Source organism: Siphateles boraxobius, unplaced genomic scaffold, assembly GCF_051911475.1.
Source record: "Siphateles boraxobius isolate OS27281-9 unplaced genomic scaffold, OSU_SipBor_1 22, whole genome shotgun sequence".
Classification (NCBI taxonomy): domain Eukaryota; kingdom Metazoa; phylum Chordata; class Actinopteri; order Cypriniformes; family Leuciscidae; genus Siphateles; species Siphateles boraxobius.
The window spans coordinates 17,113,512-17,133,350 of NW_027508833.1; the positions used below are offsets into that span (position 1 = coordinate 17,113,512).

Below are 19,839 nucleotides of genomic sequence, written 5' to 3' on the forward strand. Positions count from 1 at the left end.
ATTCATTCTCATTACCCAGACTCTAGACCCCAAGAAAGCTGCAGGGGAGCTTTAGTCCTATTTTAAGACACCAATGTAACTGGGGAGAGCAGCTCAAACCCTGACTTGAGCAAAAGTACTCTACCTAAGATCCACTACAGCTAGCGCCTCGATTTTTTCTTTCTTTCTTTTGACACCAGACCATATGTGACAGCTAACAAGCAGGGACGCATCACAGGTGAACTTTCTCTATGTATTAGCATTGTGGAACATAGTAGAGCACACTTTCAAAAGGGTAACAATATCCCTACTTCAAGCCCCAATATTAATTGGAAACAGAGGTAAACGAAACAGGGAGAATCTTGTGAGTTGCCCATTGTAATTCTGTCCACCCTGTATCTTAAGAGCAGATTAGTTAAGGCAGCCTGCCAAATGCTAAAAACTTAGTCATTAGCCTTCCAGGCCACAACCTTCACTATTACTGCCTTTCCAAGGTGAGCCTAGTCCTTATTCCTGTTCAACAAAGGAGGGAGAATGAGAGCAGGGCATTATACAGTGTGCCCACTACCCCTATTACCCAGACTCTAACCCCCAGGGAACTGAAGGAGAGTTAAGGTTCTACTTCAAAGCCCCAATATAACTGGGGAAGAACAGCTGAAACCTGCCTTGAATAAAGGTGTCACGGTCACCAGCTGGAGTGCCCTGGTTGTCCACTTGAGGGCACTCCACCCCAGACTATTGCCTCTCAGTTTTTGGACTATTTTCCCATCATCCTTTGCCCAGGCTCATTAGCACTCATTGCCTTCAGCTGTTGCTCATTAGCCTTGTTCACTCTGTCTGTAAAAGCCTGATAAATTCAGTCATTCAAGTATTCCCCTATGTCACTCTACAATTCTAAGCGTTTCCTTGTTTCATGTATTTTTTTCTTTGTCTTTTTTTCCCCTCCTCATTATTCTTGGATACCCTTTTGTCTGTGTTTATTCCCCTGTTGTTATTGTTTAGAGTGATTGCTTGTGTGCATGATCTTTTGCCCGTTTCTGTATTACGTCTTTGGATTACCCTTCAGTAAATACTGCATTTGGATCCTCACCTTTCGTGTCTGTGTGCAGTATGTGAAAAGGCACACAAAGCTGCAGGGGAGCTCAGGCCCTACTTAAAACCCCAATGTCATTGGGGGAGAGCAGCTCATAACTGCTATAGGCACCATTTAGTTTAAGTAGAGCACCTATCCAAAGAAGAGTGAAACCTCTATTTCAGAACCCAATAATAATGGGGAGTTAGATAAACGAAAGATAGGGAGATGTGAATTTCCGCAGTTCTGTTCAACTTGCTCTTCCTTCAAGGGGAAGCCTACTCCTCTATATAAAATATAGAGGAAGAAAATGAAAGCAGTGCATAATATAGTGTGCCCAAAAACTTATGATCACCTAGACTCCAACCCGAGGGTGCCAGCGGGAAGTTTGAGTCCTACTTAGAAAACCCTGCTCATGATGTCATAGACTGTCATCAGCCAGTAAAATTGCTGTGCTTGGTACACGTGTTCCCCATAGTGTCAACTCCATGATGCTGCCTCAAAGTTTCACTTCAAAAGGGAACCCCAGCTTCCTATCCTAAATGTATAGTCTAAATATGGAAACTAGCATGATAAAAATCCAGTCACCTTTGCTGATATCTGAAACCATACAATAAAACACTTCCCCTGGCAGATCTTCTCCAAAAGAGAGGCATTCCTCTGGCACAATTTAGTCTCATTATATTTATTGACCAGTAGAACAACAGGGATTGGACAGCCATTTTTCAACATTACTTGGCAATCAAGTTCATGTCTCTAGTTCAGAGCTCCATCCAATGTTGACCCGTTCGTCACATCATACACAACAAATGCACCACTGGATCCCTTGAAGTACACTCGGTTCAGTCCCCACACCAGTCTTAACCTAAATAAACAACAGCAAATAAAAACATTTTTAAAGCAAATGATGGTCCCAGTTCTCCAGTTGCATGGAAAAACAGACACTGATCAGCTTACATGTAGAGATGCACCGATTACAATTTTCTAGGCCGATTCCGATTTCCGATTTTTCATGAGTTTGGCCTGCCGATACCGATTTTAGCCGATTCTGTTTTTATTTTTTCTAACCACTTTACAGCAAACACAAACATTTATTTACTATCTTCTCTTTAAAAGAACATTTTACATAGAACATAGAAAATTTTTTGAACAAATTAAATAAAATAGAACTGTAAAGACTCTGGGGCGGATCTAATCCGTGGGGAATTTGCATATCATAATTAATAATTGGTAATTAATAATTATTCATACATGTTTGGATTAGATCAGTCTTACATGTTAATAAAACTCCCGATAAGGGATGATATGTCATTTTACCTGCATGCATGTCTGTGTATCCTTGCACTTAACCACAAGTTGATTGCAATTAACTACACGGACCACGTCTTACAAAACAGGCTAAATTAATTAGCTCAATTGTCAGACTAATATTTGTGGGACTCCACAATATCATCTTACTTTATAGGATTTCAGGAAAAGCAATTCTGTGGCCACAAGAATTGGGTTTCCTGCCCTATAAACACATACTCTTTAAAGTATCTTTAATTTGTAAGCTTGTTGCTATAAGATCTTTTGGCACTTAAGGGACTTGAAAATGAGCAAAAAGGCAGTACATCAATCAGATGAATATAATGAATTTAATAAGGCAGAACTACTTATGTATTTACTACGGTTACATGGGATATATGTATTTACAAACATAATAAACAACAATACACGATAAGGCATCGATGAACGAGAAATGCATAGAGTGTGGACAATGGAAACACGTGTGAGAGGGGAAGAGGAAGAGAGAGAGAGAGAGAGAGCATTGGCAACATTCCCCCTGACAGTCCCCTGTCTGTAACAACACGAAAACATCATCTTAATGCTTCTTAGAAGCTCTATAAAGAGATATACTTAAGTTTCTGGGTCTCTCTGTGTCGCGGCATTCCTGCGCGTGCGTGAGCGGAGTCCTTTAGGAAGCGTCACTGGGTGCTGCTTGGCGCGCGTGTTGAACGGAGTTTCCAAGTCTTTGGGGTAACATTACCAAATGAAAATAGTTCGGCTAAGTTCGTTTCACTTTGTGGAAGTGAACAGAGTCGACTACGGAAAACAAAACTTTGACTAACAAAGAAAAGAAATAAAGATCTCTACGGGGAAATCACGCGGAGTTAACGTCACATCTTCGCATGGCTGGTGAAGAAGCGTGTGTTTCTCCTTCAAAACGAGCGCGCGCTCGTTTAAAGGTCCCTTGTAGATGGATTTGCTGAAGAGATATGTCACGCGGTGTTCTTTTCACTCGTCGATTGGAATTAAACACGGAGACTTATCTAAGACTGAAAAACACAAACTAAACTAGAAACAAATAAAAGAAAGGCGAAGAGCTCGCCCGGAGGCGAGACCTTACATTATGACACAAAGACAGGCGAAGTAACAGAGCGAGCGGAGGGGGGAAGCGTCATTTATCACCTTGGAGAAATCCGGCCTCTTCCTGTTGACTTGGCCAATTAGAGGGTTGGAATTTCACAGGCGGGACTTTGGTTTTTATTGCTCTTTGTCTAGGAGAGAGACATTTGAAACCCTAATTTCGTCGGTGTTTAAGAGCAGAATCTTCACAATTCTTATAATACTAATATGTCACAAGTTTAGCAAAATGTAATGTCAATTAACAAATGGGGAATGAAGATTGGAGTTTATCGAGACCAAACTTGCCACAAATGGATTTGGTTAAACATTAGTTGGCAAAGTTTAAAACATTATCGCATTAAAGTTGTCGAGAAACATAGACCCAACCACAAAAAGGCAACTCATGAAATAGGGAACTTAGATACATTGTTCATACAATTCTCAAGTGGATATATAATAGCATATATATATATATATGAATACAGGATTCATTTCTCCTCCTTGGTTAGAATTCAGAGAGAGCCACAGTTCTGTGAACATTCCTTTGGGTCGTAAACGCTGTTATCTAAGAACACCAGTGATGTTAGTTTTGGTCTCTTTTCACTCCAAAGATGGAAAACATAGTAAACTATATTTTACTGGATATTACTGTACGTATTCTGATTGATCACACCGAAAGCATTCTGGAGGTGTCCAGAACTATGTGTACAAGTTATGGGAATAGACAGTTATATTTAAAATGCATAATGAAGGTATTTATAATTCACCTTAAGCTACGATAAAATCATAGTCATTCCAATGTGACATGGGCAAATGGACACACAAAAAAAACACATCGAATATATCTGGTTAAATGTCTTTTAAAGAAAAGAAGTTCCTTTTCGCTTTGGAATCCACTTCCTTTGGGACATTCCGATCAGTCATAAAATGTCTTGTAAGCGGACACCACGCTCTGTCCTGAGTGTGGTCTTCACTGGTGGGGGAATGTGTGTGTGTGTGTGTGTGTGTGTGTTTGGGTTAATTTACATTCAGAGATTTTTGGTCTTTAGCAGAATGTATTTAGTTATTCAGATTCACCCACTTAGCCCAGTCCTTACAGAACTATATAAATTATTACTCCTGGTGTGGGAAATCCACACATATCTAAGTGCAGTGTTATGGTATGGAAGAACCATTTTCATATATTCAACTAAAAAAATAAAAGTGATATTTACTTATTTAGGAAACTAAACTTCTGCATGAAAACAGTTAAATGGCAATAAAATAATATATAAATAGCAAATAAAAATAAAATAAATATAGCCTTGCAGTATAAAGATGTTTCTCAAAACACACACACACACACACACACACACACACACAGGCTTGTTGCAGTCACTTGTACATTAATGGCAAGTTTTATTTCGCAAACAGTTGTTCTCTCGTCTGCCACATGTCCAGCCAGGCTAAACAATCACTTTAATTGAGCGCAAGCAGCGCAGCAAAAATAGACTCTGCGCCGAAACCCCACTTCACTGCTGTTCACGCGACGGTCCTGCTCAACGCTCACGTGCTGCTCCTGCTCTTGGTGTGAATGCACTCATTGATTAACATGCACGACGGGAAAAAAAAAACCCCGCGCTGCTCAGGCTTGCGGTGTGAAACGGCTGTAATTCACAAGGTTTCCTACATGTGCATTCCATGTGCACGTGTGATGCTGATGTTGCGTGATGTTAATCATGCGGCGCCCGAGTGCATTTGACCGGCAAAAAAATCGGAATATGTCAGACTGACCGGCCGGTCGCCGGTCATGGCCGATCACGTGAAAATCTGCAGATTCCGGTCCCCAGCCGATCAATCGGTGCATCTCTACTTACATGCATTTCGGATATAATGTAATTCTTGCCTGGTGCTTTGTACTCAATAAATAGGAATATAAAATGAATGAAAATGGAAATGAAATATGATATAATAAGTATATAATATATTAATTTCTCTTATTCTGCTCCTGATTCCCTTTTTCTCATGATGCACATTAACATTATTAGAAAAAATCCACACCTATAGTCGTTTTCAACTCTTCGTAGAATTGATTTCTCATGTCGTTTAACAAAGCTGGTTCCCTTTCAGTCGCTCACGTTCGACGTAACAGAACGAGCCAATGAACGTTGGCGTGCGTGAAAAGCGGGTATAAACAAGAAGTGGGCGCATGCACTCATTGTCTTTCGCTTCGGAGGCAAGCTTTCGTTTTGACTCTGAGTTCTGCAGACTTGCAACGTTGAGATTTCAAAGGAAAGAAGAACTCTGTATCCAGTGCTGCTGTGAAGGCGCGATCAGCGGTGGCCGCGAGCATCACAGCTCACAACTGTGGTTTTCACAGCATTGCTTGTGTGTGTGTGTGTGTATGTATCGGTCTCGGTGGGCTTTCCTCTTTGAGTGTGTACCCCGATTACACCGCAGCTATCCCTGGGTGAATCAGCACTGAGGGAGTTTTTTTTCTTTTCTATATTTTTTGTTTTCAACTAAAAGAGCAACACAAGCATGACCCTGCGTCCTTTTCAGGATGTCATTACGGTTCTGCGTCTCTGGGTGCGGTCATTCCCTGGCGCTAGCAGACGACCACAATTGTTGCCTCTCGTATTTGGGCATTCAAAATACTGAGACAGCTTTTGTGAATAGTTCATGTTCCCATTGCGGGAATATGACTATGACAGCACTAAGATCGAGACTTGCTTACCTCAAGGGAGGTGCAGTCCCCTTGCCTATGCCCCGATCTAGCGTCTATTCTGGACCTTAGAATAGACCTACTTCTGCGCATGGTCAGGGTGATCTGAGGATTACCGTGAGGGCTTCCCAGCCGAGGCAATCTCCGTGGGTATCTCACGCCTCACAAGCTCTGCCGCCGTTGGAGCGTCCAAAGGAACGCGCTGGTCCTTCTCATGGACGACCAGCCGTGTCCTTTGGAGCTCTACCTGACAACCAGATGTCTATCGCTGCATTGGAGGGGGGAGCTTCAGTCCTCTGGAGATGAGGATTCGGCTGCGTTACCCCCTTCGGGGAGTGTAGCGTTGCCCGAGTCTGATCCAGAATGGGCGGCTATGCTTTCCCGGGCCGCCAAGAAGGTCGGGCTTGCGTGGAGCTCTCTACCACGTCCCGAGCCTTCCCGGTTGGACAATTGGTTTCTCGGGGCGGGCCGTGCTGGTTCTCAGCGCGCCACCCCGGTATCATTCTTTCTGGAAGTGCATGACGAGCTAACTAGGATGTGGACGGCACCTTATAGTGCCAGAAGCCATCCTAGTAGCTCCTCTCTCCTCACCACCCTCGACGGTGGAGTGGCTAAGGGGTATGTGTATGTCCCGCCGGTGGAGCGTGCCGTTGCGATGCAATTGTGTCCAGCGTCCGCTTCCTCCTGGCGGGGCAATCCACGCCCGGCTCATGGACATGAACGAGGGTTGTTCTGACCCAGAGCTCCTCCGTGAGCTCCGTGTGGCAACTTGGCCCAACCGGACCTGGTTCCCGGAACTAGTGCTCCTCGCGACAGCCCCTCCCTGGCCCATTCCTCTGAGAGAGGACCTGCTACCCCCAGCAGTAGTTGACACCATCACTTCCGCTAGAGCCCCCTCAACGAGGTGCCTCTATGCGTTGAAGTGGAACCGGTTCATTGACTGGTGTTCTTCGCACAAGGAGAACCCCCGAACTTGCTCGATCAGAGCCGTGCTTTCCTAACTGCATAATGGGTTGGAGCGAAGACTGTCTCCCTCCACCCTTAAAGTGTATGTTGCCGCTATCGCCGCACATCATGATGCAGTTGAGGGTAAGTCGCTGGGAAAGCACAATCTGATCGTCAGATTCCTGAGGGGGGCGAGGAGACTAAATCCTAAATATACCCTCTTGGGATTTGTCTCTGGTCCTTTCGGCTCTTCAGAGACCACCCTTTGAGCCTCTGCAATCAGCTGAGTTAAAAATTCTGTCCTGTCAAACAGTACTCCTGGTTGCATTGGCCTCCAGCAAAAGGGTTGGGGACCTGCATTCATTTTCGGTCGAAGAATCGTGCCTGGAATTCGGCCCGGCTAACTCTCACGTGATCCTGAGACCCCTGCCCGGATACGTGCCCAAGGTTCCCACCACTCCCTTCCGAGACCAGGTGGTGAACCTGCAAGCGCTGCCTTCAGAGGAGGCAGACCCAGCCCTGGCTTTTCTCTGTCCCGTCCGTGCTCTGCGCCTGTACTTGGACAGAACGCAAAGCCTCAGGACCTCAGATCAGCACTTCGTCTGTTACAGAGGCCACCAGAAGGGAAAAGCTGTCTCCAAGCAGAGGATGGCCCACTGGATAGTGGATGCCATCGCCTTGGCTTATGAAGTCCAAGGCGTGCCTTGCCCGCCCTTGACAGCCAACTCCACTAGGGCTGTCGCTTTTTCTTGGGCACTGGCACACGGTGCCTCGCTGACAGATATCTGTAGAGCTGCGGGTTGGGCGACACCTAACACGTTCGCTAGGTTTTGTAGCCTACATTTTGAGCTGGTTTCTTCCTGTGTGCTCGCTTCTACCAGCTGGTAACACCGAAGTTCCCATTCTAGTGTCGGCTTGCTGTGCCACTCCCCTCTACATGGAGCGCATACGTGCGCTCCTTGCTCTAGTCGAGTTCCCCTCTCAGGCGAACCCTGTAGAGTTCCTCCGCACCCCTTCGGCAGTCAGACGTTGCATAGCATCCGAAGCCAGGCCTAGTCCTCGTATGCTTGTGTAACTTGTGCTAGCCTTGGTTCCACATGTGGTGATCCCTGCGGCGATCCCAAATGCATATTTTTCCACGATCAGCTCCCTGCGGTGAGCCCGTGTCTTTCCCTTGGCAGAGTCCACTCTGCCGTCACTGTCTGGTGTAGCCTACCCCTTCTCAGGCTGGAGCCACCCCAGTGACATTCCATATGTTGCACTGCCCCTCCGGTCAGTCCATATGTGTATTCTCCATGTTACCTCCCTTCGGGCAGGATGTGGCTTCAGCAGCGTCCCTCTCCCCTGGAAAGGCACGCTTTCCCAGTGTTATCCAAAGAGTTCCACAGTGTGGGTTATAACGGAACAGCAGTTCCAACTCCCTCTACGCAGGCCTTCCACCCCAGCCAGTTGGGGGTCTGAGAGTCTTGCGTAGGGCGCTGGATGTGGCAGCAACCGTGGCGTTTTCCATGGGATCCCAATTACGTCGTCACGTTGACGTTACGTCGAACTTGAGTGACTGAAAGGAACGTCTCGATTACTAATGTGACCGTCGTTCCCTTAAGGAGGGAGCGGGAGACGTAACGTCCCATCGCCACGGTTGTTGACTATCACTGTACAGCCGTCACAATCTCGGCTCCTCAGCGAAAAACAATGAGTGTGTGCGCCCGCTTCCTGTTTATACCCGCTCTGCGGGCTGGGGCGCGTGATGCTTTTCATGCACGCCAACGTTCATTGGCTCGTTCTGTAGACACTCGAAGTTGATAGGGCTCCCTGTAGTGATCCCAATTACATCGTCACGTTGACGTTAAGTCTCCCGTTCCCTTCTTCAGGGAACGAGTGGTTACATCAGTAACCGAGACGTTTTCCCAACTCTATGGTCTCCAATCACTAAAATTGTAAATAAATGTTCAGTGAATCTTAATTCTGAGTCTCCTGACATTTTCCTTAGATAGTTCTAACAAATCTCACCTGCAACAAATGACCATTCAGATTTATTCTGCCGTTGAAATCCCTGTCTTATTTTCCAATGTCCTAACACAGAAAGTTTCCAGCATCAAAACAATAAAACAAAGAAGTTACATAAAACCAATAAGTCACATAAAAAGTATAAAAAGCCTTTTTGGGAATTTCAAATGCAAAAACACATGCATAAAGTGACAGTGAGACAGACGGTTGTTGTAGACAGTTCTTTAACATTGTCATATGAAAGCAATAACTAGTCACATTTTGGGAATTTTTTAACTAAACACCTACTGCAGCAACAACCCTGAGAGCTTATTAACAATGTACAATATTTAACATAAACCCAATAAAACATGCTCATAAGCGAAGCAATTCTGACAAATACAGAACTATACTGTATATTTAATCTGTAGAAACATGTCGTTTATCTACATCTATGTGGTATGCAATAGGACACAGATGATTATTTTCAAAAATATAAGAGCACAAATGTTTAAAGATAAACTATAGTTTCAAGACTATAGTATGCAATCTGACAAGATCAGAAACAAACACATTTTGCATCGCAAAAGAAAAAAACTTTCAGCATTATCATTAATATCTAAAAGTTACAACAACTTTCTATAATTGCTTAAAAAGTTACAATTCTATTAATAATAATAATTTAGTATCCATCATGTCATACAGAACTTAAATGGTCATAACAATAAGAGGATATAACTGTCTACAGGTATGCTGCACACATATGAGGACTCATGATACATTCTGGTGAAACTGCCGTCGGTGGCCCTGTTGAGCATTAGGGGTTCTTGAATCTTCATTGACACACTATCTTTATGAAGGATATAAGTATTTGGAACTGATATGAAAACATTCAACCAACAATAAAGAGAAGTTACTAAATACAGGCATTGAAACTGAAAGATCAATATTGTCTATTGAAAAGGTCTATGTAATAATACAAACTCTGGCTTTAAGTTATGACCATTTAAATCCAAAGTTATAAATATTTACATTACTTCATAACTTTAAAAAATCACACATTCATGGAAGACAATTAATATTTACACTTTCTATTGTACTTCAAACACACAAGCTATACAAAAATTACATCAAAATAATACACCATGGAAAAATACAGTTAGTATTGACATTGGCACTTAAACACTATCCGTTAATTGCTACATTGTACTTGTAGGCATTGGTTATCTACACTTAGTTTACAGCATACATACACTGCATGATATGCTTTAACTAGACCTTAAACTGTTTGATAATCATGTTAATTTAATATAGTCTCAGTTTTAAAATATAGTTTATAAAAGTCATGTATACTGATTGTATAAAACACATTAAACACATTAAATTGTCACTCATAAGAGTCGCTGCACATTTTTTGAATTTCTAAATCTTCAGGTTCTGCTACAATGGTTATTTTCTGCTGGTCCTTTAGATAATTTGATCTATAATTAAAAGCTTAATCAGCGCAGAATATACAGCATTACAATGACTGGTGTTGCTCCATGTCAACTACTGCTGCCATACTAAAGCAAGTGATAGTGACAGAAATCAAAGGGATCCTGCATGTTTGGGTTTCTGCTTTTACTCAATCCAGCATTGCAATTAAGGTCCAAAATTAACTTTCTTTTTTTTGTCCACACCTGCCAATTGTGGGTGAATTGTGAAAATGTACCTGCTATATATAAAATCCTAAAAAAAAATATTTCATTTCTTGGGAAAAAAATAAAAAACATTTTATTTCAGTTGGTTGCCAAGACAAACAATTCTCATTTTAATTTAGTTTAACTTGAAGTTTCACTAGCTACTATAAAAACTAAAATAAAAACTAAATAAATGCATAAAAAAACAACTAATATAAATTTCAACACAACACAACAAATTACCAAAACTTTAAAATGGAAAATTAAACATTTAACGTAAAATAAAAACTAATTAAAATTATATATCAATAACTTTTTTTTGGCCACACCTGCCAATTGTGGATGAATTGAGAAAATTGAATGGCCATTAAACAGTTGGCTATTTTGTTTTATTGTTGGTTATTGTAAAATAAAGCTAAATTATACAACATTTTTGTTACTTGAAATAAAATAAACATTAACTGAAATAAAATAAAATATTTAAAAAAACGTAAACTTTTTTATTTCAGCTGGTCGCCAAGGCAGCATTTCTCATTTTCATTTAGTTCAACCTGAAGTATTAAAGTAACTAAAACTGAAATGAAAATCAATAAAAACTATATAGACATAAAAAATAATTAAAATGACAAAAACATAACAAAATTACTAAAAATGTATCTAAAATTAAAACCAAAAATAAAAACTAGTTCAAAATAATAATACAAAAAACTATAATAGTATACCAATGATACTAAAATAACAAACACTGGCTCATTGAAAATAAATACATTGTGCACAAGCTTCTCCATGCCTATATGAAACTTTAAAAGACGTACTGGGAAAATTTGACTTGCATTTGGCACTTGTTAATTTTGGACCCTGGTCAACATACATCCACTTCCATACAGTTTCTTAAAATGCTCTGCTATCAAACAAATGTAATATTAAAGCTCTCCAGTGCAAGCGACTTAAGTCACACCATATTTCAAACTAGTAGCTATTATTTCAAAATAGCTGACATGATCTCTTAAAATAAATGTGTTTCAAAGGGTCGAGGAGCTTTGCTTAAAGTCTCTGAGAATAACAGACGCGTATGACACACTCGGCGGCGTGCATAAGATGGACTCAGACACCGGGGAGTTGGGAACGGGGCTGCCCGAGCCCAGAGAATCACGAAACGGAGAAGGTGGCATCAGAGCGAGAGAGTCCTCCATTGACATTTTGATCTGTACCAACTCCTCCTCATCATGGATCTGTGCATTGTCATACATGTAGCCATGAAGAAGTCCAAACTGCTCATTTTCATCCTCCTCCAAAGGGGAGACAGGCTCGTCTGGGTAAGCACCCAGTTGCATGGGCAAAATCGGATGTGGATGCAATATTTGGGGTTGAAGCGGCAGCATCACCCTGTCGCCTGGCTCAGGCAGGCTTATGATCTCATCCAGATCAGGCATGAACTTGACCATCTCTTGCTGAAAGTGGCCTGCAAAAACATGTTGGGGGAGAACACTGTTTTTTTGTGGCACGTGTTGCTCAGAAGTGTAAAAAGTCAGATGGGTGCCCAACTCCTTCATAGGCTTGCTGACAGGTGACAGCCTGAGAGCCATCAGAGGAGGGCTGCCCGAGGGATTGTATCTTATCGGGTCGCCCTCGTCCTCCTCGGCTACATTGTATAGAGTCTTGGTGCTTAAATCGGAAAACTCCATGCCTGGGTTATTGTAGGTATTAGTTAGAGGTTTGATGACAGCCGTCTGATTAGATCCGGCTTCCTGCCTCTTCACATGTACAGACAGTCTGTGCCACATGTGTTCCCCTTTCGGAGGATGTCTTGAACCTGGTTCAGACCATGACACAGACTTTCCATTAGAACTATGAACAAAATAAAGACGGCTGTTATTTCACAGGAACCGAGAAAGGTGAACACAAGAGCAACATTTCTCGTTCGTGTAAAAAAAAGTTTGAACAAGCAAAAATTGTGCTGAATATTATTATTATTATTAATCAGACATATAGAGTAACCGTAAAACATTTATGTTTACAGGTCAATAGAGGTGGGTAGAAATCTTTTATGAACAAAATCTTATATCACAGAATGAGCAATTTTATATTACATAATGATTTACAGTGGGGACCAAAAGTCTTAAACTAATTTAAATGTGGTATTATTACACATAAACCTGGATCATTTAGAAGTCCAAAAAAGTGCATCTATCCATAATAAAAGTAATCCATTTGACTTCAGGGGGTTAATAAAGGCCTTCTAAAGCGAAGCGATGGGTTTTTGTAAGAAAAATATCCATATTTAAAACTCTATGAACTAAAATATCCAGCTTCCGGCAGATGGCCTAAGTCGACTTATGCCAAAAGATTAACTTCTGACGCGATGACGTAGGATGTAGCATAAGTTTAGACGCCTCTCGCAGTTCAAACAAACAGGGCTGGGCAACAAATTCAAGCTCCTCTTCTCTTATATCGAAATTTTCCGATATTTCTTTAAAAAAATTCTCGTTATAGACTATTGTAACAATGTTTAAGATTCAGGGAAGAAGGAGGCGGGAACCAGCGAACATTTAACATTTTTAATAATAAAATAAAACGAATACAAAAACAAAAGTATAAGCCAGCAGCCCCTCACGGACGACTGCTGGCCACACAAAACAGAAACAAAACACAACATAAAACCAGGCCTGTTCCTCTCTCGATCTCCTCTGTCGTCGCTCCAGCTTTTATCATTCCGCTCCTCTGTGAGAGATATGAGACCGGTGCGTTGCGCAGGTGGCGCTCCTCAGTAATCACGCCACCGGCCTCATGCCATTCTCCCGCGGCCCTCTGCCTCATCCTGCTCGCCACTACAATCCTTTGTGCTTCCGCATTCGTCAGTGCGTCATGTCAGAGGTTACTCTTTTGGCATAAGTCGGTTTGCATAGGCTGTCTGCCGACAGCTAATTATTATAGTTTCTAAAGATTTAAATATGGATATTTTTCTTACAAAAACGCATCGCTTCACTTCAGAAGGACTTTATTAACCCCCTGAAGCTGTGTGGATATTTTTTGTGATGGATGGATGCACTTTTTTGGGCTTCAAAATCAGGAGCTCCATTCACTTCCATTATAAAGCTCGAAAGAGCAAGGATATTTTTTAATATAACTTTAGGGTGAGTACATCATAATTTTCTTTTTTGGGAGAACTATTCCTTTAAAGTAAAAGTAAAACTAAATACTAAAAGATTCAGATATTTGTGGAAAATTCAATTAAACTGTTCACTCAAAGAATATACTAATTAATCTCAAATTCATCGCTCATAAAATTTGGCTGAGAAATTACGACCAAAAGATTGTTTAAAGTCATTATAAATTGTGTTAAATGAGAAAAGCAACAAATAGACATTACAAAAATTTGCTTTAGAAAGAAACATTTTATTTGATTTAACATTGAATTTATTACACATACATTTTTAGGCTACAACAGCCATGATTCTTTTCAGGAGCTGCATCTTAATTGGTATTTAGGTATATTTGAAGACCAAAACAGATTGGTTACCAACATTATTCAAAATATCTTCTTTTATGTTCCACAAAAGAAAGAAAGTCATACAGATATGAAACAACATGGGGGTGAGTAGCCTAAATGTAGGCTAAACAAATATTTTTCCTTTTTGGGCAAACTATCCCCAATATTGGAAATAATTTTTTTAATGAAAAGAAACTATAAAAAAGAAACTAAAATTCCCGGTAAGTGGTGGTAAATGTCTAAATGAGTAAGTCATTGAGTCATTCATTTAAATGGCTGATTCATTCAACAATTAAGTAAATGACTCTTTATGAATCATTGGTTCACTCGGTTGATTCGCACAAGATGTTGAGTTATGCATATAACAACTACTCCCCTGAACTAAACGTAAAGGGACCAGCACCGCCACATATTATCCCCATGTTTTCAAGGGAGCGATAGCCCCTGGCTTAAAGCTCCTGCGGTAGGCACGGACTGAGCCACCGTCGCCGCAGTGACATCTAGTCAGTAAAACGTCTCAGGTTACGACTGTAACCCTAGTTCCCTGAGAACGGAACGAGACGCTTCGTCGATTACGCTTTGGGAATGCCCCTGCGTGATTGCGTCTGAAGCACTTGTGTCAACTAGTCCAATGGCGAGAGTAAGCATCACAGGCGGGTGACGTCATGACAAGGAAATTATTAAAGCATAACCGGTCTGACAGGCGTTAGCTTCTATTAGCCGAAGCAAGTCAATCACAGGAATGCAGTGAGTATGGCAAAGTGACGCGGTGTCTCGTTCCCTTCTCAGAGAACTACGGTTACATTCGAGAAAAAAAAAGCTCAGCCAGTGCTGTCAAACTGTGCTACTAGTAGTAGACTTATTCCGTCCCGGCGGCCTTCTCCAGAACTCCTGGGAGCAGAGTAAAAGGGGAAAAACAAACAGACGTAGCCTCGGCCATGTCTATACCACCATGTCCAGCCCCAAGGGAGCTGGGTGTGTGAGGGAGAACCAAAGTGGACAGTGCGTTGTATCCTGAGACGTTAACAGATCCACCTGTGCCTGGCCATAAACCCCCCAACTGTGCTCCACCACCTCGGTGTGGAGCCTCCATTCCATTCCAGCCCCTGCCTCAACAGGATGTCTGCTCTTACATTCTGATGCCCCGGAATATAAACTGCTCTCAGGGAGAGCATCTTCCCTAGGGACCATGAGAGAATCTGCGCCAGTTTGCATAGTGGACGTGAAAACAGATCCCCTTGATGATTTATATAGGAGACCATCAATGTGTTGTCTGACTGGACAAGCACATAATGGCCCCTCAGGTCTGGGAGGAAGTGTCTCAAAGCATTGAAGACTGCCATCATCTCCAGGCAATTTATGTGCCACGAAAGATGATGACTCCTCCAGAGACCCTGAGCTGAGCGGCCTTCCATAACCGCTCCCCAGTCAGTGAGGGAAGCATCTGTCGAGAGCGCAACTCGATGGCAAATAGCTCCTAACGCTGGACCCTGGGATAGGAACCAAGGTTTCCTCCATATAACCAAGGCGTGGAGACACCGCTGCGTATTCTTGATCATATGAAGTGGGTTTCCCCTCGGGGAGAAACATTAGATGCCACTGCCATGAGGCCTAACAGTCTCTGAAACTGTTTCACAGTGTGTGACAGGCCTAGCTTTAACTCTTTCGTGACTGTGAGGATTGCAGATACACGAGCGGGCGATAGAACGTCTCGGATCGTGACTGCATCCCAAACCACACCAAGGAAAACCCAAATTCTGCATGCGTGCGAGGACGACATCTTGATGCTGAACCGTCAACTGCTCTGAGTCTGCTAGAACCAGCCATTCATCTATGTAGTTCAAAATACGTATGCCCCGCAGCCTGAGCGGGGCCAGAACTGCATCTACGCATTTGGTGAACATCCGATAGCTAGACTGAATGGAAGCACCCGATAGTCAGCATTTTGAACTTGAGTTTCTTGACTGCACGATTCAACTGACGAAGGTCTAGTATAGGATGCAACCCCCCATCCTTTTTTGGAACAAGGAAGTAACGGCTGAAAAGACCTGATTCTCTGTCGGGTAAATACACCTGCTCTATAGCTTCCTTCGCTAACAGAGTCTTCACTTCTTGCTCCAGACAACACTCTGTCATGTACAAGGAGTTTGTTAATGTGTTAAGCAGCCCCCCACTTACTCCTTACCCACCAGCCCCATGGTAGTTCTAACTGGCCTGGAGGGTAATGCCGAGCCTTAAGGGTAGCGTTAAGCCGTGCAAGGACTGATAGCTCGCAACCGTCTGTTCTGCCTTTGGCATCGGCCCATGCCCAAGCTCTTTCAACCCACTTTATTAAATATATATTTTGAGAACTAAGAAAAAACGAGCTGAAAGGGTTTTATCCGGGATCTCGAATTTTATTAGTGGAGATCGGGAAAAACTGGAAGGCCCTGACATGGAAGTTATAAACTCCAAAAACTCATTGTACACAGGGGATTGAGATGGCGAATACTTGATGTTCAGCACATCCATCTCCTCGGAGGTGGATAGCTGCAGCACCGTATTATACCATTTAATTCCTCAAAATTAAAATGTAGCCAACTTATTTAATTACTCAAAATTAAATCAAGTAAAAGATCCACCAGACAAGTCAAACGGTCTGAACTTATACATTAATCTAACTAATGACAGTCAGATAAGCATAATCATTTAATTCCTCTAAAATTAAATGCTGCCAACTTGTTTAATTCCTCAAAATTAAGCAGCAAAAGATCAACCAGACAAGTTAACACGGTCGGGATGAAAGGCTGAACTTATACATGAATCTAACTACTGAAAGTCAGATAAGCATTCCTCATTTAAATCCTCAATTAAATGCAGCCAACTTATTTAATTCCTCAAAATTAAACATAGTTAAAGATCAACCAGACAGGCTTTCAACATAGTCTGGATGAAAGGCTGAATATATATAGTTATATATAGAAAATAGGTTCAACATACAATAAAAGAATCATAAATTCTACACTATGTATCTCTTTAATCTATGCATTGCCTCAGCCACTCGATTGTTATTGCAAAGTCTTTTTTATTTATTTATTTATTTTTTAAAGTAATCCGTAGCGGGGGAAACTCCCGATAAGGCATATACACGTCGTATATACACACGTATATACACGTCGGTAATTTTATGAATGAACACAGCCTGCCGCCCCCTTATTTTAATTTTTATATAGAGCTATGTCTTTTCTTCGAACAAGCTCTTCATGGATGAGGGTGGTGAGTTTTTATTCCCCCGCATTGATGCTCAGCACCTCTACCTCCTCAGAGATAGACTGCTGAAACACCGAGCACTCTACCAGGGCAGAAGAAGCCGCGGCACGGGCTTCCGATCCCAGAGAGAGAGCGCTCGATCCCCCAAGTGAAGGCAGAGAAAAGGCGGAGCCCGTCTCTAATCCCTCCGCGAGATCCATTTGCGAAACCCATAAGACCAGTGCTTCAGTGCTGCCTCGGCAACAATGGGGCAGATACTGCGAGGAATGAGAGCCTGAACACCCTCCTCAAAGAGTGACAGACGGGAACGGAGCATGCAAAGCAATAGTAATTCGCAATGATCATAGTCAGCACCCTCGAGTGCTGACAGAGCATGCTCCGTTCCAAACAAACAACACATAAATCGTGTGTATCCCCACCCGTAATGAAACTAGGGCAGGGAGGAACACATGATCTAAAGTTTATTTGTTCGCCATAATATCTATGCTTCTGACTGATATAGTGGCAGACAACAATAAATAAGACAGACAGTATGAATACAGAGTGCTTGCTGAGGCACAGAAGCTAACGCCGGTCAGACCAGATGTGCTTTTATCATTTCCTGGTCGTGACGTCACCCGCCTATGTCGCTCACTCTCATCATTGGACTAGTTGACACAAGTGCTTCAGACGCAATCACGCAGGGGTGTTCCCAAATCGACACAGCATGAGTTCCCTTGAAAGGGAACTGAACAAACATGTGCAGCGATACCCAACTGGCCACCAAAAAATGTCCTCTACAGACACCCCTCTAAATAGCGCCCATGACGTTGTCATGCCTCTTGTCGGCAGAGCCAACACTTTACTCTTGTATGCAATAGAATTCGCCTCCATGGTTCAATGTGAAAAGCAGTGTTTAGACAGTGGTTTCCCACGAACCGGGTTGGTGTTGATGTACCTGCGTAAAATTCGCATAGGACACAAGGCATGGAGTCTCCTTCCTCCGAGTCAATAGAGAGGTTTGTAATTTTGTAATGGCCCATAGACACCACACACAAGAGACCGAATGGCAAGCAGGTGCACGCTTGCCGCAGCACCATTAATGCCCTCATGACAGACCGAAATTTTGTTCATGAACAATATCACATGAGTAGCTGTGCGATATCGCTCTATATCAGCATTTGGGGTGATTCGGCCGTAAGTAATCACAATTACGTTTATAGAACAGTTTGGATTTCAAATGACCGCGCTAGTCAATTAATTTGTTGGTTGCGTTTTATATGGTGTTGTTCAAAGTAAAAATAACGTCTTATAAACTTGCTACTGACTCACTCATAAAGACAGTCTTTGCTTCCTAACTTTCACATGCTGAACAGCCACTGATGGCCTGGAGCTCACGTGTCCACAAACATCTAAACAAATTGTCAAATAGGCGCTATGTTAGTCACATATTTGAGATCTAAATAACTATATTCTCTCCTAAAAAACTTTTAAACCTACATTCCATCACACAACAACAGTAGTATTTGTAAAATTATAGTGGGTTTGCTCATCCGCCATGACACTCAATGTGAGTAATACTGCAAGCGGTGTGATACAAAAGGTGAAACTGCTTCTTTGGGGATACTGGTAGAATATCGCATGGCCAGAGAAGGCTCTTAGCCAATCAGATTCAAGAAAGAAAAAACAAACTGTTGTGTGTGTATATATATAAATATAAAATATTACATTAAGAAATAACAAATAGCAGCATTTCTACTAATACACTCAGACTTTTGGTCCCCACTTTATATCACAAAATACATTACAAGTAAAAGGAACTTCAGTTTATTTTATTATTTTCCCATTTTATTTGGAATTTGATGGACTCAAACCAAACACCAGATTATTTATAACAAATTAGTTAGTCTGGCATCAGTGCACAAACAGCTTCGCATTATGGGACATTTGAATTGAAAAAATACTTGTAAAACAGTATTTTAACAGTAACAGTAAAACTAATTTTATAAAACAATTAGTTGCAACTCTAAACGCTGACCACAGCTGTTGCAAAACAGCATATACATAATATGATCTATATTAAATGCAAAAAGTTGCAACCATAAACAACTAGGTTCAGAGGTCTGGCAACTCAATAGTTGGTTGTAGAAGAATACTAACTCTTGCACTTACCATTACATATATCTAAAACTACTATAGTCACACAGTCTCTCTCAGCCCTGCTGCTTAGACGCCCCTGGGTGTGCAGGTTTTAATTGTAGTTGACCTGAAAATCACAAGATGTCTGAGAGAGCCGTTAATTGAGTAAGCTCCTGGAAATGGCATGATCCTGAGGTCTGGAGAGAATTACAGGACTGGATCCATGGGC

The 19,839-nt window shown here is 42.0% G+C and overlaps 2 protein-coding genes across 4 annotated transcripts in view; both read right to left on the reverse strand.

Moving 5' to 3' along the window:
* Positions 1-486: 486 nt before the first annotated feature.
* rab32b (RAB32b, member RAS oncogene family) lies at positions 487-9,913 on the reverse strand. Its single transcript, XM_077238242.1, is given in 6 exon segments — positions 487-492; positions 1,640-1,995; positions 4,557-4,589; positions 5,468-5,521; positions 8,973-9,084; positions 9,821-9,913. Coding segments are annotated over 6 exon segments (654 nt in total).
* Positions 9,109-19,839, reverse strand: part of grm1b (glutamate receptor, metabotropic 1b) — a 33,984-nt gene continuing 23,253 nt past the window's right edge. For 2 of the 3 annotated variants that reach the window (XM_077238793.1, XM_077238791.1), the window contains exon 9: positions 9,109-12,601. In XM_077238793.1, coding sequence (XP_077094908.1) covers positions 11,776-12,601 — 826 coding nt within the window. In that variant the 3' untranslated portion in view covers positions 9,109-11,775. The remainder of the gene's footprint in view (positions 12,602-19,839) is intronic. The other variant, XM_077238794.1, reaches the window with a different exon arrangement.